Raw genomic sequence first — 26,260 nt, 5'->3', positions numbered from 1 at the left:
GATCATGGAGAAAGCAAGAGAATTCCAGAAAAATGTCTCTTTCTGCTTCATTGACTACACTAAGGCCTTTGATTGTGTGGATCACAACAAACTGTGGCCAATTCTTAAAGAGATGGGAGTACCAGACCACCTTACCTGTCTCCTGAGAAACCTGTACGAGGGTCAAGAAGCAACAGTAAGAACCGGACATGGAACAACCGATTGGTTCAAAATTGGGAAAGGAGTACGACAAAGCTGCATATTGTCGCCCTGCTTATTCAACTTATATGCAGAGTACATCATGAGAAACGCCAGGTTGGATGAATCACAGGTTGGAATTAAGATTGCTGGGAGAATTATCAACAAGCTCAGATACGCAGACGATACCACCCTAGTGGCAGAAAGCAAAGAGGATCTAAAGAGCCTCTTGTTGAGGGTGAAAGAGAGTGCAAAAGCTGGTTTGAAACTCAACATTAACAAAACGAAGATCATGGCATCTGGCCCCATCACTTCCTGGCATATAGAAGGGGAAGAAATGGAAGCAGTGACCGTGACTGTAGCCATGAAATTAAAAGTCGCTTGCTCCTTGGGAGGAAAGCTATGGCAAACCTAGACAGCATAGTAAGAAGCACAGACATCACCTTGCCAACAAAGGTTCGTATAATCAAAGCTATGGTTTTCCCAGTAGTAATGTATGGCTGTGAGAGCTGGACTAGAAGGAAGGCTGAGCGCCGAAGAATCAATGCTTTCGAACTGTGGTTCTGGAGAAGACTCTTACGAGTCCCCTGGACTGCAAGGAGGTCACATCAGTCGATCCTAAAGGAAATCAACCCTGACTGCTCATTGGAAGGACAGAGGCTGAAGCTCAAATATTTTGGCCACCTAATGTGAAGAGAAAACTCTCTGGAAAAGACCCTGATGCTGGGAAAGATTGAAGGCAAAAGGAGAAGGGGATGGCAGAGGATGAGATGGCTGGATCCTATCACCAATGCAATGAATATGAACTTGAGCACACTCTGGGAGAGAGCGCAGGACAGGAAGGCCTGGCGTGCTATGGTCCATGGGGTTGTTGCACAAAATGCTAGTGTCGCCCCCTGGAGGCTAGTCCAATTTGCCCCAAAGAGGAGAGTCAACTTCAGGCTAGGTCCAACTCGATTTTATTGTTTGCAAACAGTTTGACAGAGGAGCTCACACTCAAAAGCAGAGTCGACCCTGGGCAACCCCTGCACTACAGTTTTATCACTCAGCCAGCATTCCTCAGCCAGCATGTTACTTTTGATTGGTTGCCAGCAGTTTGCCTAGCAACCTTATCTTAGGGTTACTGCTCACTCATTCCAGTCATGCGCAGCTCTCACAATGCTACGCCTGCTTAAGGCACATACAATGGCATCAGGTTACATTTTTTTACCACAATTCCCCCCTCAAGATGCTTTCTTCTTATAACACTTAATCTATTTCAGCCATCGCTAATCTCTGGTAATGTACAAACATTTCCCTGCTGACTACAGATTCTACCGTGCGCCTAACTAGGGTATAATGCAGGGTAGTATGCAAGGTAATAAACACAAAATTAGCATAACTAAGCAGAATATCATAAATCCAGTCTTTAACCAGCGAAAGTTTGGCAGCCACGAAGTCAGCCAGTCAGTATTCCACCCGTTCCAGGTTTGCACTGGGACGTGAGTTACTTTTTTATTTTGGTTGCGATATCTCTTAAGGATATCGCCATTGCTGTCAATCTGTAAACAACAGTCTGTCCAATTGAACTTTTGACAAAGGCCCCCCTCTGCTTCCAACACGTAATCAAGTCCCATCCGATTTTGGGTGACAGCATTGCGGAGTTGGGTTAGCTGTGTGGCCGCTAAATCTATGGCCCTTGCAGTCTCGTTTGCAAAGATTTCCACTACTGCCTGAAGCCGGATTATGCGGTTAGTGAGGTATGTGGGTTCTCTCCCCACCACGTTGGGTTCCCATAATACCTTATCCTTTCTGCCAGCCACTTGTCATTTCCCCATCTTTGTGTAGCAGACAAGTCTTTCATGCTCAGGGATCTTTTATCTACTCCGTACAGTCGGTGCAGCACTGAGGCCCTTTGAGGCAACAGCATGAATGGGGGCCTTAATATCCTGGGATAGCACACACCAGTCCTGTTGGCAGGCAACTGGGTATATGCCTGAGTCCCACAGATCCAATAATGGCCAGTCAAAGCAGGCCAAGACTTGTCTGCTAGGCCATATTTTTGGGGATCCAAATACTGATTATAATATCCCAAGTATAGGGTTGAATCTCCACGTGAGCTGAGAGTTCCATTCATATAGCAAGCTCTAGTATTTTGATCTTTTGTCTGGTTTCGAATGCAATAGAACAAGGATTGTGCGCTACTATGAGGGATTGACCACAACACACATTTGTGGCCACCTATCACCCTTGAAACCTCGGGTCGAAGGGTGATAAAGTCTGTGTATCCTGCACAAAAAGTTCTCTTCGAGGTGTGATTGTTGTGCCATGCACCTCCCTTTACTATATAATTCCTGCAGCTACTATTCCCTAGCAAGTGTGTATGTGTGTCAGACCTGTTTTGCATGAAGCACCATTCTCCTAATTGGGGCTGCACTTCCCATGATGGAGTTTGACTTAAGATAAAATCGTCTTCCCAAGTAACATTGGTTTGCTTATGTATTCTATAATCAGTGTGTACTAATTCAGTCAGGTTCAGAGGATGAGGGATCCATGTGCCTACTTTTCCCTCATTCTCGGCCTGTATGCAAACCCAGCAGTTTGAGAGGTTCAAGTATCTGGCTACAGCTTCGGCTAGAAACAGCATGCTGTTTTCTCCTGCAGCTAGGTTCAGCTTTAAGATCATCATTAACAGACACGGCTGCTGCATACTTAATCTTTGGTCCTCGTCTTATATAATTTTAATTTCAGTTCTGTAATGGGATGACTATGCCAGTTGTCTTTATCCCGCTGCTTGCAGGCTTCTTCTTCTGAGAGGAGGTCAGCTTCTGGAGTGACCACGCCCTGGGAGCTGTTGTCCTCACTTTGGTTGTACCTCTTTATTCTGGAACAATGAGTCCACCTGTCATTGCCGCTGAGCTTGACAGCCATATGGGTTACCAGCAACACCTGGTATGGCCCCTCCCACTTCTCGGTTAGGGGGCCCTTTTTCCACTTTTGGAGCAGCACCTGGTCCCCCGGCTGGAAGTTATGGATCGGGGCATCCAACAGTAGGCTCTGGAATGGTGCAGCAAACCTGTGAAGGGATGACAAAACAGACTGCAAGGCAATAACATGTTCCTTAATTTCAGTTTTTCCTAAATCGACAGTGACTTGTTCCCTCCACCCTGCTGGCAGAACCCTGGGAGGCACCCCAAACATTAATTCAAAAGGAGACAATTTATCCCTCTACGTGGAATGCTACGAATGCGAGTTAAAGCCAGTGGGAGCGCCTGGGGCCACTTTTAAGTGGGTCTCAATGCTAATTTTTGTTATCATTGCCTTTGACGTCCTATTCATGCGCTCCACCTGACCTGAACTCTGAGGTCTCCATGGAGGTATGGAGCCTCCATTCAATGCCTAAAGCTTTGGACACTTCTTGCACTATCTTTCCCCCAAAGTGGCTCCCCTGATCTGATTCAATAGACTCAGGCAACAGGAACTGGGGTATCAGTTCCTGGAGCAGGAAGTGTGCCACTGTTGATGCTGTAGCTGTCCTTGTAGGGTAGGCCTCTACCCAGCCCGTTAGTTGGTCCACCAGTACCAATAAATATTGGTGTCGGCCTGACCTTGGAAGTTCTGCAAAGTCAATCTGCTAGGCCTGTCCAGGGTAGTACGCCCACTGTCGTCCTCCCATTGGCGGTGGCGCTCGGGCCCCTTTTGGATTTACCTTCTGGCAGGTGGGTCATCTTGCTGCGACTCGTTGGGCTTCTACATACAGTCCTGGTGCTACAACCTGCCAAACTAGTAAGTCTCCCATTGCAGTGCCTCCCACGTGGGTCTTCGCATGAAGTTGTTTTACTACTTCTTCTGTCAGCCATCGGGGTAGCATGACTTTTCCTCCTGGGACTACCCACCACCCTTGGGGGGGTTTTGTGGCCTTATTTTCTTCAGCAGCTTTGTCATCAGCCTGGGTATACTGTGCTTTGTAATCTTCCAGGCGAAGGGGTATCTCATGGGCTGAGCTTTGAAACGCTGCTTCTCCTCCCATCTGCGCTGCTTCATTGGCTGCCATGTTGGCCTTCGCGTTTCCCCTTCTCTGGCGCTCGTCTGCGGCTTTGCTGTGCGCTTTTACGTGCACCACGGCTACCTCCTTTGGCAGTTGAAGAGCTTCTAGTAGTGCCACAATTTGCAGCCCATTTGCAATCTTCTGTCCAGAGGCTGTGATGAACCCACATTCTTTCCACAGTAGTCCATGGGCATGCAAAGGCATAGCGTGAGTCTGTAAAGATGTTCGCTCTTTAAAGATGTTCGCTCTTTTATCCTTCCCCAATTCTAGCGCGCGTGTCAAGGCAGTGAGCTCTGCTGCTTGCGCTGACCAACTTGCAGGGAATTTCTCTTTCCACATAGTCTCAGTCAGCGTTACCACGGCGCATCCTGTATGTCGTGTGCCATGGGTTCCATTGCTTGAGCCATCTACAAAGAACTGTTCTGGATTTTCAAGTGGGTCATCTGCCAAGTGGGGTCGAATCAATACTGTTTGAGTTAACACTTCTAGACAATCATGACATGGGGGTCCTGGTTCTGGCAGAAGGGTGGCTGGATTTAGGGCAGTGGTGTGCTTGTAGGTGAGGCCTGGATTGGATAACAAAAAGATCTCATATCTAGATTGTCTGGAAGGGTTTAAGAACTTTCTTCCCTCTGCTCCGAGGATTTGGGGCACTCCATGTGGGGTGCGTACCTCCATGTTGGCTCCCATGACAATCTTCTGAGCTTCCTCTACAAGGGTGACGGTGGCCGCAACAGCTCTCAGGCATGCTGGCCACCCTTTTGCTACAGGGTCCAGGACCCTGGAGTAGTAGCCCACAGGCCTCCATGTCAGGCCCACTGGTTGAGTTAAGACTCCTGAGGCAACTCCCTTGTTCTCATGCACGTACAGTCTATAGGGCTTGTGCCCATTTGGAATCATGAGTGCTGGAGGCTGTGAGAGGGCAGTTTTCAATAGTTCAAATGCATGCTGGTTTTCTTTGGTCCATTTCCAACTTGCGAGGCCCTCTTTGGTAAGAGACTCATATAGGGGCTTAGCCTTTCCCCCATAATCAGGGATCCACATTCTGCAAAACCCCGTCAGACCCAGAAAGGCTTGTAGCTCCTTTGGGCTTTTAGGAGCAGGCATATTTTGTATAGCTTGTATTCGATCTTTGCTCAGGGCTCTTGTTCCCATTTCAGTCTCATAGCCTAAGAAGGTGACCTTTGGCTGGCATATTTGAGACTTTTCTCATGATACTTTATACCCCCTTTCTCCCAAGGTGTTCAGCAAGGACTCTGTTGCCCGCCTCTTCCCCGTTTGCATGCTAGGGCTCGCTATCAACAGGTCATCAACATATTGCAACAGCGCCACCTCCTGGTGCTTTTCTCTCCACTGCTCCAAATCCTTTTGCAATGCCAATCCAAAAATGTTGGGGGATGAAACGAGCCCTTGGGGCAACACAGCCCATAACAATTGAGTTCTGTGATAAGTATCTGGGTCTTCCCATTCAAATGCAAATATCTTCTGGCTGTCTTTGTGCAGTGGGATAGAGAAGAAAGCATCTTTTAAATCTAGGATGGAAAACACCCTTGCATTCGCTGGGACTTGGGTCAAAATGGTGTCGGGGTTCGGAACCAGGGGTGAGCCACTAAAACTTTCTTGTTTATGGCTCGCAGGTCTTGCACCAGCCTGAAGGAGGTGCTATTTGCCTTGGGCAACCCCAAAAATTGTAGTGGTAAAGCGGGATGAGCGCTCTACTAGCCAGCCATACTTCTTAAACTTTTCAACAAGCGGTTTTAAGCCTGCAAGAGTAGCTCTCTTCAAAGGATACTGTTTCACGCACACAGGCAGCTCTCCCTCCTTTAGGGGAATTTTGATTGGTGTTACATACTTTGCCCGGGCTGGGGTTCCGTCTGCCCATACACACGGGTCAACATTCTCTAAGAGCTCAATCCCCTTGGCCTTTGACACAGTTTCAGTTGCCTGGAGGGCCATCTGGTAATTTGAGCTCTGGTTTACAGGTAGCTGTACTACAACCTGATCCTCACAAAAGAAAATCTCAGCTTGCAGCTTCGTCAGCAAGTCCTGCCCCAGAAGGGCAACCGGACATGTGGGCGAAACCACAAAGGCATGTTCTAGTCTGTTGTCTCCAATCTTTGTGAGGAGGGGCTCACATACAGGCCATCTAGCCTTTCTTCCTTCAGTTCCCTCTATCGTCACGTGCCGTCCACTTTCTTTAGCAAGGGGAGGTTTTGCGGGGATCATGGAAAAGGTGGCTCCAGTATCTACCAGAGCCTCATAGTCTCTGCCACCGACCCTTATCTTTACCATGGGATCTTCCCAAGCACTTACTTGTAGGGTGGTGGCCTTAGATCCCGGTCCCCTTCAGCTACATTCCTCAGAGGAGTCTGCTCTCAATTGGCGTCCCTCCCCCTGGCTCTTCTCCTTCTGCCTTTTCAGCGGGCAGTCTTTGTTCCAGTGTCCCTTCTCTTGGCAATACGCACACGTCAAACCTAGGGTGGCTCTTTCCCTTCTTCTGCCCCCCCTCTGGTCTCTGCTGAGGCTCTACGCATCCTGCGCTGCCACTCAAGGCGGCTGCTAGCATCGCCAACTGCTTTTCCCTGCGTTTTGTCTCCCGTTTTTCTGCTACTTGCTCTCGGTTGCCATACACTTTATATGCAATCTACCAGCTCGGAGAGTGGCTTGCCCACGGCTCCTTCAGCTTTCTGTAGTTTCTTTCATATATCTGGAGCTGCCTGCCCTATGAACATCGTATTTACCATGTGCTGGTTTTCTGGGGCCTCAGGAACTAGGTCACTAAACTTCCTAAATGCATCAAACAACCATCCTAGGAACAGAGAGGGATTTTCATGCTTCTCTTGGTGGACTTCATACAGTTTGGAAAAGTTAGTCACATGTGGCACAGCCTTCCCCAATGCCTCCACTATTATTCCCAAATACTCCTGACTCCACTCTCGGTCTCTGGGGTCGTTGGGACACCACTCGGGGCCTACTTGGGGGCATAATTCACGGGGGTCCCTAGTAGTTCCCGCTACTTGCTCTTTGGCGATCCTATCAGCTGTGCCTTGCACTAGGCATCTTTCCTCGGACGTTAGCAGGGTTTGCAACATCAACTGCACGTCTACCCATGTGGGTCAATGCGTCTGCCCCACAGATCGAAATAAACGTTGCATCTTATCAGGATCATCCCTAAAGGAAGGATTTTGATTTTTCCAATTGAACAAATCAGCAGTGCTGAAGGGTACATATACAAATGCAGTCTGCCCTTGCCCCGTCATCACCTCTCACATTGGGCACTGGTATTGGAGGTGCAGATTTCGGGTGGCCCTAGGCTCAGCCAGAGGAGAAAAATGTATTGCTAACTGGGGTGGATCCCACAGGGGTCTTGGTGAGTCAGGTTGGGCCACTTGTCTTGGGACTTGGTCAGAGGAGGAGTCAGCAGGGCATGAGAGAGTTGCGTTGTATTCTTCATTATAGGGCGGTGGCTGAGAGACTCTGCGGTGTGGACCCGGTTGGCCGGGGTTGGGAGGTTGTGGCTGCCATTGGGGTGCTGTCTACTGGAGGCTGAGGTGGGACTGCGCGACCACAGTCCTGCCCCCTCAAGCCTTGTGCCAAGTCTATCTCATCTTCTCCCTCTAAGATTGGCCTTCCCTTCCCCCCTTTCTCTCTCCGAGGGTCTGCAGCCAGCATTGGTTTACACATCTCTCCTTTACATTGTTTCACCCAGGAGGGGTTGCTCAAAGCACAACTCAACCACGAGTCTATGTAGGAATACTGATCCCAGTGCCCATCATTTACAACAATAACGTGCACTTTTCTAATTGTGGCCTCATTAAAGGAGCCAATATCTGGCTAGTTGACTCCAAATGACAGCCATTCCAATTGACAGAATGTAACCAGCTTGCCTTTCGACATCTTAGTGCCATAATTATCTTTGAATTTACTAAAGTTCTTTAGCATGCATCCCAAGGGAGTGGCAGAGCTTTGTAAATTGGAGCTACCCGCCTCCACTGTGCCTGCCTCTGTTCAAAACCATACACGGAGCCTGACAAACCTCAGATGCTCCGAAGGCAACTCAAAAAGAAGACACAAGGGAAATCAAATACTTACTCCGCCCAGCACCCTGGCGCCATCCCTTCGGACCCGTTCAGCCTGGTTGACTCAGTCAATGGAGTCCACACCTTTAATCTCCCGGGTGTCCCGGCCCCTGTTCTCCGGTGCCGTGGCAGACCTCAAAGGCGGTCTGGCGCGCCCACGGGCACCTTCGCCGGTCGTGTCGTTTGACCCTGGGGTGGTCCGAGGGGACTCCTGACCGCTCGCCAGATTGTTGCACAAAATGCTAGTGTCGCCCCCTGGAGGCTAGTCCAATTTGCCCCGAAGAGGAGAGTCAACTTCAGGCCGGGTCCAACTCGATTTTATTGTTTGCAAACAGTTCGACAGAGGAGCTCACGCTCAAAAGCAGAGTCACCCTGGGCAACGCCCGCGCTACAGTTTTATCACTCAGCTTGCATTCCTCAGCCAGCGTGTTACTTTTGATTGGTTGCCAGCGGTTTGCCTGGCTACCTTATCTTAGGGTTACCGTCCGCTCATTCCAGGCATGTGCAGCTTTTACAATGCTGCGGCTGCTTAAGACACATACAATGGCATTAGGTTACATCTTTTTACCACAGGGTCACGAAGAGTCGGACACGACTTAACGACTGAACAACAACAACAAAGGGGGGTTGGACAAATTCCTGGAGAAGGCTATCCATGGCTACTAGTCCTGATGGCTATGTGCTACCTCCAGTACCAGAGGCAGTGAGCCTATGTGCACCAGTTGCTGGGGAACATGGGTGGGAGGGTGCTGTTGTGCCGATGTCCTGCTGGTGGGATTCCCATTAGGGCATCTGGTGGGCCACTGTGTGAAGAGAATGCTGGACTAGATGGACCCTGGGTCTGATCCAGCAGGGCTCTTCTGAAGTTCTTATGCTCAGTCCGGTATCATTCGGAGAGACAGCAAACTTCAGAAGGAACTCATATTGTCAGCACCGACTGCTGGCAGCTTTCGGAGATTTCAGCCCAGGAATAGTCTTTCCCAGACCAACCAGTTGCCGGGCATTGAACCTGCAAGCTTCTGCATGTGAAGCAAGAGCTTGACCACCAAGCTACGGTCCTTTCCCTAAAAACAAGGTCAGCTTCTAGTCCTCATGATTCTGCATAACGAGATGATTTAAACAGGAACACTGGAAGCTGCTTTCTACCAGTTCAGACAATCACTAGCAACTGGCAACAGCTCTCCAAGGTTTCAGACAGGTTCACCCGCCCTCCAAATCTGGTGATGTCTGGGATTGAACCAGGGATCTTCTATTTACAAAACAAGAGCTGTGCCACCGAGCTATTGGTCTTCCCCTAAAATTAAGGTGACATTCTAGTCCTCATAGTTCTGGTTTAAACAGGAAGCCATCCAACACGGAGTCAGAACATTGGTCCATTCAGCTCAGTATTATCTATCCTATTACACTGACTGGCAGTGGCTCTCTTCTAGGGTTTAAATGGAAATAGTCACAAATTAATTGTTTGCAAAAGAACCGACCAGGTCTGAATGGGACTCAGGGCTCTGTGGCAGAAACCTGTTTTGAAATCCCACGGAAAGATGTGAATTCGTAATAAAAGGTTGTCTCTGAGCATGTGGTCCATGGGGTCACGAAGAATCGGACACGACTGAACAATAACAATGTGCAGAGCGCCCCCTCAGCACATCTTTTTAAAAAGACTTTCACATTTCCTCCCGTAAAGAAATACGAAAAAAAAATCTGTTCAAGCCCCCTCCCCTCAATCCCACCATGTAGCTCAAGGGCACTAAAACCCCCATGAAGCCTTGCGCCGAGTCGCTTCAATCCCGCATACGCGCGGCACTATCTTCCTTGTCTGCGGCCCCGCGCTTTCCTAACCTTCCTAGTATGCCCTTTGGGCCTTCCGCCGGAAAAGACTATCTCTTCCATCACGCTTTTCGCTCCTCGACCGGAAGTGAGGCAGCTGCGTGCGTCATCACGCGCTCCTCATGAAAAACCGTCAGTCGCGTCGCCTCGACTGCCTTCTCTTTCCCTGCGTCGCTGCCGGAAATCCCGTAGCTCTCTGCCAATGACGCGCGCGCTGGCTAGTGGGAGTGAGGGGCGGGCGGAGAGGAAACCATTTCGCGCGCCCCTTGCGCACGCGCGGTAGCCGGCTTCGTCCGGAGCGGCGGTTGGTGGCGAAAAGGGCAGAACGAAGGGGGAGGAGGCTGCCCGCGCGCTACGGCCCGCTGCCTGTCGCCCGGGCCCTCTTGTGTGAGGCGGCGGCCAGGCTTGAAGGGGCGAGAGCGGTGGAGGAAGGACGCGAGGAAGGAGCGGTGTGGACGTCCGCCACCCCCCCTCACCCCTTTACCGGAGGGACCCCCCCCCACCGGAGGAGGAGGAAGAACGCCGGAGGGGCAGCCGAGCGGGCCCAGCCCCAGGCCTTCGAGCTGCCCCGCCGCCGCCATGAACAGCGTTGGGAGCGCCGACGAGATCGGGTGAGGGAGGCCCGAATGTGAGGGAAGGAACGGACGGCTGGGTCACGCGGGGGGGAGGGGCGAGCTGCCAGGGGGGACACGTGGGTCGCCTTTATGTCCTCCCCCCACGTGAGGGACGCTCCCTCCCTCCGCCGCCACGCGATCCCTTTCCTCAGGGTCTCAGGAGGTGGTGGGTGTCCTCTGGCTCGGTGTAAAGCCGAGCGGGGAGGGGTGGGCAGGGGTCACCCCAAAGGCGCTCCAGCTGAAAGGACCCCTATTGCTCTCCCTCCGTACTTCAGGGTGAAATGGGCCAATAGATCCTGTTCAGTACCAAGCAAGTCGGGGTGGGGGTCTTGGAGTTGGCAGGGAAGGGGTTACATGGGGAGGGCTTGAGAGAATCTCCAATGAAAGGTTCCCCACCGATTCGTTCTTTTATTTCTCCCCTTCAGGGAGGGAGAAGGTATGGAGGTACCAAGGCCCCCCAGCCACACACGTGGAGAACCTCCAGTGAAAGACAAACACCCCATCCCTTTTCTTTTTTTCACTGTCTGCACCATGGGGGCAAGATGAGCGAATGCATTCTACTTGGTAGAGAGCAGGTCCCCATAGTGTGTGTGGGGAGGCTGAAAAGAACCTCTAGTGAAAGACCCCTGCGATTTCCCCAAATGCGGGGAAACTCGACTGCATAATTTGTGGTTTCTGGTCAGAGAGAGAGGAGGAGTTTGGAAAGGGCAGAGGAGGGGGCATGTGGAGACACCCCACCCCCCCAGTCAGTAAAGGATCTCTCTTTCACCCTTGTTCTTTCTCTCCCTCTGCCCTGTAGGGCAAGATGTGCCAGTGGGTCCTAGTCAGTGGAAGGCAATGCTCTCTGTTCAGAGAGAGGGGGCGAGATGGGGGCCTGGAGAAAGCAGGTTGGGGGCTCACAGGTGGGGCTGAGAGCCTCCAAAGAAAGACACCCCCTTTCCTTCTGCTCACCCCCTTTTTCTGTACACTACAGGGTGAGATGGGTCAACATTCCCTTTTGGTGTAAATCCAAAGGGAAGGCCTCGTTCAGCAGGAGGGCCAAGGGGCTAGATGGAGAAGGGTGGCTTGGAAACAAGGGAGAATTCTCATTACGGATGGAGAATCAGACTTGGAATAATGAATAAAGGCCTTCCGTGTGTGTATGTGTGTGTATTTAAATGAGGTTATGGGGGTTACGCTTGGTGGAGATCTGTGGGGGGTTTAAACAGTGCAGGAAGAAAAGGAGCATGTGGTGATTTTGGGAGGAGGCTGGTAATGTGGGTGAAGACGTGCAGGGCATAAATAGCCCTGCTGGATCAGGCTAGAGGTTCATTTATCCCAGTGTCTTGCTTTCCACAGCAGCCAACCAGCTGTCCCAATGGGAAGCTCCTCAGTGGGGCGTGAAGCCAACAGCTATCTCTTGCGGCTTGCCCCCAACAACTGGTGTTCAGTGCCATCCTACTCCCTCTGAACACGGAGCATGGGCTCTCTAAAGGGAGCTGTTGGTCCAGAGCTGCTAATTTGCAGGTCAGCGTTTGGTGCACAGGCCCCTGTGTCAAGGAGATCCCTGTAGCTGGGGCGGAACACTTTGTATGGGTCATTTTACTAGTTAGGGGACATATTGGGAGAGGGTGATTATCTTGGGGCATGCGTGGGGAAGGCAATTGTCTTAGGGGTCTGAGGGCAGGCAGCAATGCTCTTTCCCGGGTAATTGGGCTTTGGGGATGAACCCATGCTGGAACAGGCCTGGTGGTATCAAGGGGTTCCTTCAGCTCATGCAGTTTTGTGATTGGGGTGTTCGATTTGTCCTGAGCCTGGCGCAAGCTCCACCCCTTCCTCACAGGTGGGAAGCTGACATCCACAGGGACATCTGCTTATGTCCACCTTTGTGGCAAAGGGCTTTTGGGGAAACACTTTCCTGTGGCTCTTTAAGTTACTCCTTTGTGTGTTAGGGGGTTGGTCGCCCTATTGTGAAGTGATAGTGCAGAGTCCAGTCCCAGTCCAGTCCCGCTCCTGAATCCGTCAGCGGCCTAGACCATTTGTATGTAGCGATGCGTAGAATTCCTCTGCCGTGGGTTCCGAGGCCTCCTCCTGCTTGCCTGCTTGTGGGTGCTGGATTTCCAACACTGTGGTACAAATGTTAAAGACTCGAGAGCAGCTGGAAGCCTTGCACCTGCCTATTGCAGCTGAGGCCCAAGGTGATCCTTTGCAATTGGGCATCTGCAGCATTCCCGTGTCATCCTTGCTTTGCAAAGAGCTCCAGTTATCTGAAGTTCTTCTGCACACTTTGAGAAGCAGGGCGGGGGGGAGGCATATGTTGCTTAACCATGCCCTCCTGGTCCCTTTCATATCACTGGTGGCCCCGCATGATCCTCCGTATTGGGACTTTTGCTGCTGAAACAGTGTTACATGCTCTCTTGCTGTTGAAGAAGGAGGAACACCTGTGCAGGGCAGAACAGTGGTGACTCATCAATGCTCCCCACACTGTATGAGCTTGCCCCACTTGCACTACCAAAGGCATGGTTTGCATTCAGCCTCTGGGGCTGAGACAGCTCATACAAGAGCGGTAGAGGCTTAAAACAAGATTCTCTTTTGTATCTCCTTTTGACTTCTCTGCTTGTCCTGCCACATAGAGATAAGACCTCCTGGGGTGTCTGATGAGCTTTTATGTTTCTTGTTCCTGGGCAGATTTCCACAGATCAATTTCTACCCTGGGAATGGCTGAATTTGAAAAACGTGGGGGGGGGGTTTACATTTGTAAAACCTTCCAAGGGATTTCATGCTTTTAATAACCTCAAAATAGCTCTCTAGTTGAGTTTCTTTGTATATGTTTTTCTTACTCACCATGCTCCAAATGTTGAGCAGGATGTCTGAAGTGTGTAGGGAAAGAGCTGGAGGAATATTTTAAAACCCTCACTTTGCTCTCTAAGCTGCTGTTGGCATGGAAATAGACATAGATACCCTGGAACTGAAACCGGACTATGCTATAATACAAAATATGCTTTAAAAAACCAACCCACCATGGAATTTTTTAATGTTTAGATTATACTTCTGTATGTTGTCCTATGTTTAAGTTTAAGATCAAGCAGCTACCTTATGATTTGATCATAATATTTTTTGTGCTGTCAGGCCCATTCCTAGAGTGGCACATGGAAACCAAGCAAGCACGATGTCAAAGTGTGACAGTACGCCAGTGTTGCAAGTAGACAACCTGAATGGGGGATGTTGAACTGTAGCTAAAATAATAACTTATTCTCTGAGTTCTGCTCAGCAGGAAGGTTTCCACTCTGCAGGTTTGGATACTTTGCCTTTGGAGTCTTTATTTACTATTCTTAAATCAAGCCTCCTCAAAGTCCACCTTTTCCATGAACCTTAAACCCCTCATTTGTTTTCATCCACATCTGAAATGAGGCCTGAGTACATGTAACTTCATTTATTTATATTTGTCCTTTGTAGCTTTTTCTTCCCATGTTGTCTCTAAGCAATTGACATTTACATTTAAAGCTCCTTCGGATAGGGACCTGTCTTCTGTCACTCTTATGTATTTATTTATTTATTGCATTTATACCCCGCCTTTCTCCCTCTCGCAAGGAACTCAAGGCGGCTTACATTATCCTCCTCCTCACCGTTGTATCCTCACAACAACAACCCTGTGAGGTGGGTTGGGCTGAGAGTCTGTGACTGGCCCAAAGTCACCCAGTGAGCTTCCATGGCCAAGTGGGGACTAGAACCCGGATCTCCCGGCTCCCAGTCCGTCACTGTCACCACTACACTACACTGGCTCTCATGTAAAGCTTCATTTACATTGGAGGTGGTGCTATAATGTTCATTTTGGAAATTAATATCCTGCCTTTCTATGGTCAAAGCTGCACTCAAGGAGGCACAAATAAATTGCTTCTCTCTATCTGATTCATTTCAGTTGAATTTAAGTTCTATAAATGGGGCCACGGGCAAATAAAATCTTAACTAGTTTAACCTACACTTGTCAGTGGTCACACATGACCAGCCCAAATCCTTTCTCTTCAACTAAGCAAAAAGAAAGTTGGATTTTTTTTAAGGCCAAAAATAGGTGTAGGGGTGGGTGTGTGGACAAATAACCTCTGCACCCCATTGCAAGAGCAACTGGATTCACTCTAGTTTTTAAATCCATTAGATCCCCAGAAGTGCTCTTTCTCTTGCAGCATAACCAGTACTAGATCCTGCTGCTGACTGTCAGCAAAACTAGTTGTGAAGGTGCAGGACTGATTCTCAATCCAAGTGGCCGGACTTGTAGTTGAACTTGGGATAACTTAGTTTGTCTTGATCATCATACACATGCTTCAAAATACAGAATACTTCTGGCCACTGTGCTGTTAATTCTGGATGTTTTCAAGACTTCTACAAAATTGAGTGGTAAATAGGATTTTTCACTGGTTGCATTTGGATGATCGCATTATGCGCTTCTTGCTCACAGGACCAACCCTTTTGTGTGAGCTGGCAAAGAAACCAGGAAGTATTCCACTAACTATAGTTTCCTGTTTTGTCCAAACCAGGAAACTGTGGTTAAAAGCCAGGATGTTAAACCAACTTCAAGCCATGGGTTAATATACTGACTTAGTTCCTTGATTTAGATGAATTGGGAAACTTCTGTTAATGGAAGACTTCCTGGTGGTTTGCCAACTTGCGCAAGAGGTACGAAAGGGCTGCGTACGTGGGCAAAAGGTTCGGTCACATCTTGGCTTATTAATTGTGATATCATCCAAGCTCTCGGGAAGTGTGGCTACCATTTGTCCATTTTTTAAAAATTAAATGAGCTTTGTAAGCTTATTCGTAGCTTGCTTGGGGTTTGTGGTTTTATATGAAGCTGTTTTCTCCTGTCAAGGGCTCCTTGGAGGCCTCTCTCAGTCTAATCCAGTAGCCAAGTCCAGACACAGACAACTGGATTCCTTTCAAAGCTTTATTCTACTTTTACAACTTAACAACTTTACAGGTAGTAACTAGATCTGAGCAGCAGAGTACCTATGCCCTAAGTTGGAACAGTTGGTCCCCGTTTGAAAGGGATTTACTGGCAGACCCCTGAACTTAAGGATTAGGGAGAGTCCCTCCCCTTTTCCCTTGGAGCCTCTGGGCGCAGCCCTTGTTTGCGCGCCAACCTGGCACTTTGCCTCCTTTCCATGCCCTCCATCTGGCGCTGCTCTCTGCATCTGCGTCGCGCATCTACTAAGTCTGCTATCTCTGTTCGGTCACTCTCTGGACTGCTTTCAAGTCTAGGAATGCTGGTGGGAGGAATCTCCGCCAGCTGTGGGCCCTGGGAAAGCGGAGCGCGCTCCTCTCCCAGGAGCAACTGCTCTTCCTCAGAATCAGAACTACTCTGGGATTCTATGGGTTCAGTGTCCACCCTGACATCTCCTGTGGTGAAGCAGAGGATAGTGCAAACAGAGCAGACAAAACAGGAAATCATGGTTGGTGATATGAGAATGAGCCTCCAGGCAGCTTCTGGCTGCCTCCTCGCCCGAGGCTTCTTCAACGTTGGTCCTTGTGGCATCAGACTATGGCTTCGTGTTGCTAAGATCCAGCCCAGAATGTTCAAATAAACCGAAAGATTGGGAAAACATTTGGATGGGTGCTTAGTAAGTAAAATTACTATACAGCAAATACTTTAAACAAATTAATGAAAATAGTGCAGGACATATAACCCAAGAGAGTGTTCAGCCAGATCCTGTGCATGTTTATTCAGAAGCAAGTTCTACTGAATTCCAATAAGTATGCATAGGATCTTAGCGTATTGCATGTGGAGAAAGTTTTCCATGGCCATGTAAACCATTTACTCAAAATAATCCAAGGGAATTCAGTGATGTTGCCATGGAGCGCATAATATGGCTCACTTTTGTTTGCTTTGCTGCTCTGTTCCTTGCTGTTTTCAGCGTGTTACTTAAACAATTTCATTTTTATTTTTTTAGCATTAAGGAAAATACTGCTCAAAACAATGCATCAATTTTATGCTATGTGGCAGGTGAGCTGCAGATAAAGCTGGTAGATGCTAGAGGCCACACATTGGAGGATGTTTTCTTGAGGAGTTTGGTACAAGATAGTTTGCTTCTCTCATGGACCCTGTTTATTTTTTTCGTCCCCTACTCAGGCTGCCATGCTGGTTAATTTTGCGTTTGCTCGGTGTTCCAGAATCCATCCATCACAAAGCCAAAGGTCCAAACAGTCTTAGCTTGTGGTGATCGATAGAGCTGTGTATAAATAGCAGCACTTTATTTCCATCCTGCTGCTCCGCTTGACCTTGGAAAACCCTGCCTTTTTTTCTGAATATTTGTCAAGGTGGAATCCAAAGGAGGATTGAAATAATAATTTAGAAATAATTTAGAATGAAGCTGGGAGACTGAAATGGCTACAGAGAAGAGAAAATCCCTGCAGTCAAACCTGCTGCATGATGTGTTAGATATGTTTGCCTCAGCAATTGAATACCACTAATAACACTTTTTAGCAGGTCTGTGCAACGTTAACAACCTTGTCTGTGTTTGGTGCTGCTTACAGTCCCCAGCTTTCTCTTCTAAAGATTTCAGGCTCCTTCTCATTGCAGAGAGATGCTTGTTTTAGGAAATGTTGTGTTTCATAATAATTTTAGTGGAGTTTCAAGGAGGGATGTGTTCATTGGCTACCTTGAGCCCCTTAAATAAGAGGGAAAGATGGGTAGAAATATAATATACTGGAGGAAATGCCAGAGGATCAGAGGCAGGGCAAACCATGTTCATAATTCTTCCTCTCTTGTAATGTCCACTGCTCTTAGCCAATAAACCACTTGCATGGCCTTGTGCAAATCACAATCTCTCGGCCTCAGTTTATCTACAGTGGGAATATTAACGCTCTGTCAAAAGGATTCCTGCTGAAATTAATCTAACCCTATTACAAGAGTGGGAATTTGGTGGCCCTCTAGATGTTGTTGGACTCCCCTCAGCCCCAGCCAGCAGGGCCAGGGATGATAGGAATTGTAACCCAGCATCATCTGGAGGCTGCAAGTTCCCCACCCCTGCCCTACACCGTATGTGTACCTGTGTTGCTCCAGCCGTGGGCATTGAACTCTTAGGTGAGAAGTGCCAAGATAGTGATACATCAGACTCAAAGGTTTGCTTACAAGGAGACTTGATTGAGTAACTCCCAGCACACAGGCGTACCCAATGGTTGGATCAGACAGCTTCTCCGAACCCCGAGCCATTGGGTACAATGGGTCTTATACTCTACAGGTTAGCTAGCAATCAGCAGTGTTTCAGCAGCACGCGCCCCTAGTGCTCATTCCCCGCATAGGCTAGCAGTATTTGGTTCTCAGCTCGGCTATCTGTAAACAGACTTTGCTTCCCAGGCACATCAGAGATAAAGACTCTCCTCATTCGCAAGGAATGCACCAAGAAGGCTGTTATCGGCCTTCTGACTCATCTGCACATGCTCAGAGGCTTACTAGCATGGGAATTGCACCAGTAATGAACTTAAGCAAGCATTATGGATCTCTAGGCCCCTCTAACTCTACAAATGACTTGGCTACACTCCTGGGGCCAATACAATACCATATCAATAGACTGTATTTTGGCACATGTGCTTTTCCATATGCAGGTTATGTTACTCATATGCTTCTGAGATGCATGAATGAGTTTCAGCCCTCTAACTTGGTCCTTGGTGTGTTGCGCAAGTTGTCTTCCCCCTCTGCTTTTTCATCAGGCTGCCTCGTGAGTGTTATTTGGGTCTGTGCAGTTGGGACAGTGCCTGGGTCTGCTTTGAGCCAGGTTTGTGATAAGATGTGCATAAGAGTGCCAGAGTCCTGCTTTGGTGATGATGGTAGCAACGTCTCTTAATATTAACGCGCCCAGACCACGCTCCACTTTAAGAACGCTCCATGCTTTCTGTACAGCACTGATGGGCACTGCACATGATTAAAGAGCTGAAACACTGAGGGCGGTGTTCATGTGGCTTGCACCAAAAACTGCTTTGAGCTCTGAAAAGAGTTAAAAAAAGAAATGGCTTTTTTTGGTCACACGTCAGTTTTGCCAGTCATAGAATCAGAGCTCTGAGGAACCTGAAGGTGGCTCTGCCCTATGTCGAGAGCTTGCATTTCCTGCCTCTATTGACCCATGTCATGCCCTCCTTTGGATTCCACAGGCTGAAAAAAACCATCCATTCAGGAAGATAGTTTTACAACACATGGTGCTGATGTTGTGGAGGAATAGACTTTGCATGAACCTCCCCCCCCCCCATTTTTTTTTAGCACTGTCTTCATTAGATTATCAGAACCTAGAAAGCTGCCTTATACTACCCCAGGGCATTTGTCCGTCTAGTCCAGTATTGTGTCTGGAAGTGCCTTTCTAGAGCCTCCCTCAGGCATCTTTCACATCACCTGCTACCTGGTCCTGTTTTAACTCACGATACCAGGGTTTGCGTCTGGGGCCCTCATGCAAAGCAGGTGCTCTCCCTCTGAACTATGGTCCCATTCCTTCCACCTCTTTGGTGGTACCCAATGTAATGAAGTTCATGATGCTTTCAGTCTTGTGTGCAGCAGAATTTGCCCCCAGAGAGGCTTTCTTCTTGCTCAGCTCCCTGTAACTCTTAGAACTAGCTACCAGTGGGTCCTGGTTGTCTAATGGCAGCCATTCTTAGGACGTGGTTCACTTGTGGTGTAGATCTATTTTCTTCTAGATCACACTGACAAGACAAAGCCATTAGTCATCAGGGAGGGTAGCTCTCTTTTATCTTGGTGCCTGGGAAAAAACATAAAAATAAAAAGAGCCTTCTCTGCCCTGGGGAGTGCCCTTTGATCATCTTCTCTGCTGCTTTTGTGGAGTGGGGGTGGGCAGCTGGAGAGAGACTGTCCCCCTAGTAAATGAATTACAGGTAAGCATGTTGGATGTGGGATGTCCCAACCATCACCGAAGCTGCAACATTATGGCATCAGATATAGCCTCATTGCATTACTCCCACTAGTACATGGGCAGTGGGAAGAGAAGGGCATGGAGTATTGTCCAGTAACAGTTCCATTATGCTCCTTTTGTGGGCTGAGCCGTTGAGTGGTGGAATCCTGGCTCTTGCATGGGTCCCCTGTTGATCCTCTTAGCCCAGCCTCTGAGTTATGCCCACATGATCATCAGCTAGTCTGTGAGGGTTGATTCCTCAGCCAGAGCCAGGTTGCTTTGCCTTTTATTCAACATTCTGGTCTTTATGGTTCTAGACATGTGTTCACAGCCATGTAGGCAGTGCTTGCAAAATACTACTTTTTCTGATGGGGCCGACTTGAATTCTCCCCATCCCACCCTTCTGTATTTAGTCTCATTGGCTTACTCTGCTGGCCCTCATAGCCCATTTTTCTTCTCCATAGTCCAGCTTGCCAAAAACTTTACATGTTCAGTTTAGAAAATACACCCTGCAGATTTATGCTAAATGATGTCTTGCGTAATTAAGACTAAATGTAATGATGGGATATACCATAGCTGCATGGTGGAGCACATGCTTTGCACACAGAAGGGCTGTCCCAGCACCTCTATTTTAAAAAAAAAGCATCAAGTGGCAGGTGATGAGAGATACCCCTCTCAGCCTGAGACCCCAGAGCTGCTTGAGAGACACATAATCTGGCCTGGTATTAGGTGGCTTCTTATGTTCCTATGTCTGGCTTTAGTCTCTTCTACATTGTGCCAGGTTTGTGCTGCATTGAAGGCTTTCAGCTTCACTGGAGAAGCAAATACACAATTAGGTAGGTGTGTATGTGTTTTTATGGTGCTTTAAGTTTCCTTTCAGTATCCACTGCCATACACCTGGCTCCTCCACCTGTGGGGTTATCATGACTTTGTGTTTAGGGATTTTCTAATAGTTTGTTTGCCAGCTGGGCAGTCTGTTCTGTATTTGTGCTTTCTTCTCTTGGCCCAGGGACAGAGTGTGAAAACATTTCAGCATCTCAGTTTATTGTCCATTTTACTAGGCATCGTGAAACTGGTAACTGGCAATCTTGTATTATTTGAAAAGCATTTGAACACGTCGCTGTACTTGCCATGAGGTCTTCCAGTTATAGCAGAGTAAGCCCCAGAAGCCCTGGTCAAATGAACACACACTGACCTTGAGGTTCTGAGCTTTGGAGCAACTACTTTGCATTGGAGCTGTTCATGATCCACGTTTGGAGGATGGGGAGAAAGCCAAACTGGTTATGTAGGGAAATCAGCAAGTGTTAATAGGAATTAGACTTCTTCAATGGGCTTAAGTTGTTTACTGCTCTCTGAAGGATCCTGTTTCTTCAAAGAAAGACCCGCATATTACATCACTCTGTGCCTTGAAGTAGCTCCCAAGAATGAGTCCTCGTGACATTTTTTAGAGAAGTCATGGGATGTTCTGTAGTACTATCCACAACTCAAAAAATTTCTTCTGACAACAAAAATTAATGTTTCCTCTTTATAAACTGAAAAGCAGGTGTGTTCTTATCTTGGGCTCTCATTCAGCAGAGCAGGATAGTCTGAGACTTGGGGCCTAGAACTGCATTCAAGCCTGACACCTTGGTTTTGTCTGTCTGAAGTAATGTTTTTGGGGAAAGATGAGTTTAGGACAGTCAGCATATGAAATTAAGGGCGCACAATCCTGTGCATGCTTAGACAGAGAAAAGGCCTACAACTCCCAACATTCCCCAGCCAGCCATGCTGGGGAATGCACCCTTAAAGGATTTAAGACTTGGTCTGCTCCTGGAAAGCCATCTACAAACAAGGGACACCCCTCTGGATGTCTGCCAGTATTACTTGCAGTAGGGCGTAATACTGAATGTCAGATCCTGATAACTTTTCAGTGCCTTACGGGCATACCACTGTTGAGTACACACTTGAATCTGGATCTTTTATTATTTATTCCCCCCCCCCCCCCAACTCAGCTTTCTTCATGCTAAAACTTTGGTAAGATTCTGCTAAGTTAGAAAAAGACTGGGTGATATCCAATTAAATTCTTCCCCCAGTGGAATGGCATCTGTTAGATTTTGGAGGTGGGGAATCCATTCTGCTATCTGGAGGATTGGGGGACTTTCCAGAGTAGTTTTGGGGGTCTGCCGATGGGAAGAGAGGAAGGGAAAGTTCTGTTGCGTGAACAGAAGTCTGCTCACAATGTTGGATATCACCTGCTTTTCCTTGGCTCAGTTGATTGTTGCAAGTGACTTTAATGTTCAGACAGGTAACATTCAGGATTGTGTATTAAAAGTGCGTGGGGTTCCTGCATTTGAGGAAGCCCTATTTTTGAACGTCAGTAGGCATTAATTTGATGGTAAGATCAGTGCTTCTGGGCTGGAGTTCTATAAACTGATACTGGAATTTGTATTGATTATATTGGGCTGCTTCATAGAGTCATGGAATAGTAGGGTTGGAAGGGGCGTATAAGACCATCAAGTTGACACAATCAGAATAAACTACTGTGGCTTATTTAAATCACAATGCGTGCAAGGTGCGATTTCCATAATCACTGCCTAGGCACAGCTTGTTGTGTCATCCAAACCTGGTGGCATAGCTTGCTGGTGGGGGAAACAACCCTTCACTAACCCATGGGCTGCTGATGGGTTAAATAAGCCACAATAACTTATTTTGATTGTGCGAACCAGGTCATCGAATGGAAATTCTGTAGGAAAACAAGGAGGGGATTCAACACATTTTGTCATATCTGGGGTAGTGTGACTGCATAGTACTTACAGTGGTGATAAAACATTTATTTGATTGCTGTGCGATCTGGGCTCTGGATTTTTTCCCTTATAATCAGTACAGGTGTGTGTGTGTGTGTGTGTGTGTTTTTCCTGAGGGCTGTTCGCATATACCATTGAACTGGTGATCTTAGGTCTGAGAATGTGCGTGTCAGGGTCAGGATCTTAGGTCCCCTACCTGCCTATTCTTGCCGATTGCGTTACATTGGCTTAGGGATGTCAGAGAAATCCGCCACGGACCCCAATGAGTCTGTGGCTGAAAGGAAACCTTACCTCCGTCTCCCTGCGGAATCCTCCCCGCCGGTGGCTCCGGAGCACCAGAAAACATGAGGCCAGGGTGCATTCGCCACTTCTCATGAAAAGCGCTTTGGATAACATCAGCAGAGCTTTTCCTTGCTTCCTTTTTCCGTGCAGTCAACCTTCTCCGATCCAGGAAGCGGCAAAAGCAGTCTCACAAGTACCACCGGCACTCAGGAGCAAGAGCACACACCATTCTCTAACAAGCATTTCTTCATCAGGATACACACACAGAACTGCCACATCTCCTGAAAGGCATATACAGTCTACAAGTCCGGGCCTGAAATTTCTATTTCTAGACAAACTAAGCATTTCCCAAGATGCCAGATGTGCACCACCAATCACAATTATATTGCACATGGTTTCAGGATGCTAGAATCACCACAGCCAGAGTAACGTGAGTAACACGTTAACCTCCCCTCCTTCACCCCAGTAAAAAAATATAAATTAACAAGGTAAGCATTTATTGGCCAAAATTAAACATCCAGGCGAACGAAGACACTACTTTGTTCTCTGGTTAACGTTTTTCATACACTTGAATATTTGGTTGCTACTTTATGAACATAGGAAGCTGCCTTATACCGAGTCAGACAATTGGTCCATCTAGCCCAGTATTGTCAACACTGGCTGGCAGCAGCTCCCCAGGGTTTCAGGCAGGAGTTTTTCCAGCCCTCCCTGGAGATGCCAGGGATCGAAACTTGGATCTTCTACATACAAAGCATGGGCTCTTCCATTGAGTTTTCTGGGTAAGAGGAGAGGAGGGAAGAGATATTGCATTACTTTAATCCTCTAGCAAGGGTAGACATTTTACAATCCAACTGTGACAATTCCTGCTTAAACGTCCATTTGTTTAAAACAATATCAGGTTCAATTCAGCTTGGATATGTTACTTCTGGGTTTTGCTTTGATCAACCATACCTGAAGTTCTGTGCAACTAGACTCCCATCATCCTAAACATTTGGCCCAAAAGAGATATTCCGCTGTGGGACCAGTTGGTTTCATTACTACAATAATTAAACCAAAGTAGAGAAGCCAGAGTGATTAAGAGCATCAGTCTAGGACGGGGGGAGAGCCAGGTTTAAATTCCCACTCAGCAAGGATGATGAATCAGAGGTCGGAATTAAGATTGCTGGGAGAATTATCAATAACCTCCGATATGCAGACGATACCACCCTAATGGCAGAAAGCGAAGAGGATCTAAAGAGCCTCTTGTTGAGGGTGAAAGAGGAGAGTTTAAAAGCTGGTTTGAAACTCAACATTAAAAAAACAAAGATCATGGCATCTGGCCCCATCACTTCCTGGCATATAGAAGGGGAAGAAATGGAAGCAGTGACAGATTTTACTTTCTTGGGCTCCAAGATCACCGCAGACGGGGACTGTAGCCATGAAATTAAAAGACGCTTGCTCCTTGGGAGGAAAGCTATGGCCAACCTAGACAGCATAGTAAGAAGCAGAGACATCACCTTGCCGACAAAGGTCCGTCTAATCAAAGCTATGGTTTTCCCAGTAGTAATGTATGGCTGTGAGAGCTGGACTATAAGGAAGGCTGAGCGCCGAAGAATTGATGCTTTCGAACTGTGGTGCTGGAGAAGACTCTTACGAGTCCCCTGGACTGCAAGGAGGTCAAATCAGTCCATCCTAAAGGAAATCAACCCTGAGTGCTCATTGGAAGGACAGATAATGAAGCTGAAGCTCCAATATTTTGGCCACCTAATGCGAAGAGAAAACTCCCTGGAAAAGACCCTGATGCTGGGAAAGACTGAAGGCAAAAGGAGAAGGAGACGGCAGAGGATGAGATGGCTAGATAGCATCACGGATGCAATGAATATGAACTTGAGCACGCTCCGGGAGAGAGCGCAGGACAGGAAGGCCTGGCGTGCTCTGGTCCATGGGGTCACGAAGAGTCGGACACGACTGAACGACTGAACAACAACAAGGATGAATTACAGCCTGTCAATCTTTTTCAACTCAAAGATGGGGTTGGGGGAACCATGCATGTCACTCTGAGTACCTCAGAGGAAGGGCAGGATAAAGATGTAATAAATACAAGTAACTAATTGTTGGCAAGTGCACACAGTGACCATGAAGTCAAAGTAGTCTTGGTCTCTTTGCTATAAGTCCTGGGTGGGTTGGGATGAATATGAGGAGCCAATATAGGGATGGGCGGTTTCCTTACCTGCTTCTCTGCTGGAGAATCTGCCCTTGCGGGGAGGCAATCCCTCCCTCCCCCCGGAATCCTCCCCTGCCGGCTCTGGAGCGCCAGTAATATGGCCGCCATTGGTGTGCTGTATTGCTGGCTGAGGCTGACTCTGGACACAAATGGCATCCACTATGCCATTTGCGGCTGTAGAGCTCTTAGATTAAGCTAAATGGCTGCACATGAGGAGGCACATGAGGTCTTAAGAGCTCTCTAGCTAGGAGGTAGTTCTCCTGACATAATAGTGGTATGGCTGTTCCATACAAGCCGGGGTTGAAATCCCAGGTGTGCAGTCCACTCATTCATCTATTTGACCAGAATGGGAGATGGTACTTCAGTGTGTGAGGCACAGACTTCAGTTTTTAAAGAGCAGGCATGACAGATTTTAGGTGCTAGGCCTGTAAACAGCTGAATAAATGTTTCAAATTCCCAGGTGCCGCAAATGACTAGCTACCCTGGGTAACGGGGTGCACGAACGAACAAACACACAGATACATGCACACACACAGTCTGCCTTATGAAGATAACAGTTCAGGCATCTGATGAAGGGAACGCTAGTCCATGAAAGCTTATGCCAGATTTCCCCTATGTGGTGCCCTCCAGATGTTTTGGACTGAAATTCCCAGCATCCTTGGCCATTCATTGGTCATGCTGGCTAGGGCATGCTAATCTAAAACATCTGGAAGGCAGGCAGCAAGTTGAGGAAGGCAGGCTTATGCCATAATACATTGGCTTGCCTTTAGGCTGCCTCAAGATTCTTTGCTGCAGTAGGACTAATATGATTACCCCTCTGGAAGTTAGAACAATAAGTAGGTTTCACCAGCAATAACCTACTAGAATAAAAAACATTTCTACCTGAACCTGCAACCTGGGAACCTGGGAGAAACTCCCACTTAACTGTAATGAGAATTAAGGCCCTGTAGACATGTATGAGACTTTGCGGTCAATATAGTGATTTTCACTGACAACAGGGAAGGATAGATTGGCATCTAGTGGAAATTCTCTGCGTACTTTGCATAGATCACCAGGGGTTTCCGACTCCCAGTTGACATTGTTTAACAACAGCAACAGCTAAAAAGCTTTCCCCTGCCTCTTTTCCCTAAATTAGGCTGCTAAAATTAGTGTAAAAATTACAATAAATTAATACAATAAATCATATTAAAAATAAATTATTAAAATTACAAAGATTGATTTTGGGGGGAGCCTTTTGACAGAAGAGTGGGATAAAAATGCTTTTAATCAGTAAATAATAACATGAAGAAAGCTGGTGGCCGGGGAGGAGAGTGGATTTTGTGTGACAAAGTACCGAGTTTAGTTCTGGTACTGAAAACAAACTCCTAGTCGGAGCATGTGCTTGGAGGCATCTTGCTACTTGATGTTGCC

The 26,260-nt window shown here is 47.8% G+C and overlaps 2 protein-coding genes across 7 annotated transcripts in view; one reads left to right on the top strand and one right to left on the bottom strand.

The window, feature by feature from the left end:
* Positions 1–1,627: 1,627 nt before the first annotated feature.
* Positions 1,628–10,712, bottom strand: LOC146333983 (uncharacterized). Of its 2 annotated transcripts, none has more exons than XM_084825144.1 (2): positions 3,866–10,712; positions 1,628–3,255 (listed from the first exon to the last, which is right to left on the bottom strand). In XM_084825144.1, exon 1 carries the CDS (start codon positions 5,357–5,359, stop codon positions 3,881–3,883), a length of 1,479 nt encoding a protein of 492 aa, XP_084681270.1. In that variant the 5' UTR covers positions 5,360–10,712; the 3' UTR covers positions 1,628–3,255; positions 3,866–3,880. The 2 variants fall into 2 exon arrangements, with proteins under 2 accessions (XP_084681270.1, XP_084681269.1); XM_084825143.1 differs by having other exon boundaries at positions 1,628–5,697; positions 8,297–10,712.
* LOC146333982 (DAZ-associated protein 1-like) overlaps positions 10,233–26,260 on the top strand; it is a 67,671-nt gene continuing 51,643 nt past the window's right edge. For 3 of the 5 annotated variants that reach the window (XM_084825149.1, XM_084825146.1, XM_084825147.1), the window contains exon 1: positions 10,233–10,718. In XM_084825149.1, coding sequence (XP_084681275.1) covers positions 10,687–10,718 — 32 coding nt within the window. In that variant the 5' untranslated portion in view covers positions 10,233–10,686. The remainder of the gene's footprint in view (positions 10,719–26,260) is intronic. The other 2 variants (XM_084825148.1, XM_084825145.1) reach the window with 1 other exon arrangement.

Source organism: Heloderma suspectum, chromosome W (genome assembly GCF_057233095.1).
Source record: "Heloderma suspectum isolate Gila_16-S chromosome W, 16-S_ref, whole genome shotgun sequence".
NCBI classification, from domain to species: domain Eukaryota; kingdom Metazoa; phylum Chordata; class Lepidosauria; order Squamata; family Helodermatidae; genus Heloderma; species Heloderma suspectum.
Note: the sequence above shows the minus strand (reverse complement) of the source record. Positions and strands in the feature narration are given on the sequence as shown.

What these genes read in the sequence shown, in the direction of transcription:
- LOC146333983 (XM_084825144.1), bottom strand. Translation starts at nt 5,359, where the DNA reads ATGGGAACAAGAGCCCTGAGCAAAGATCGAATACAAGCTATACAAAAT.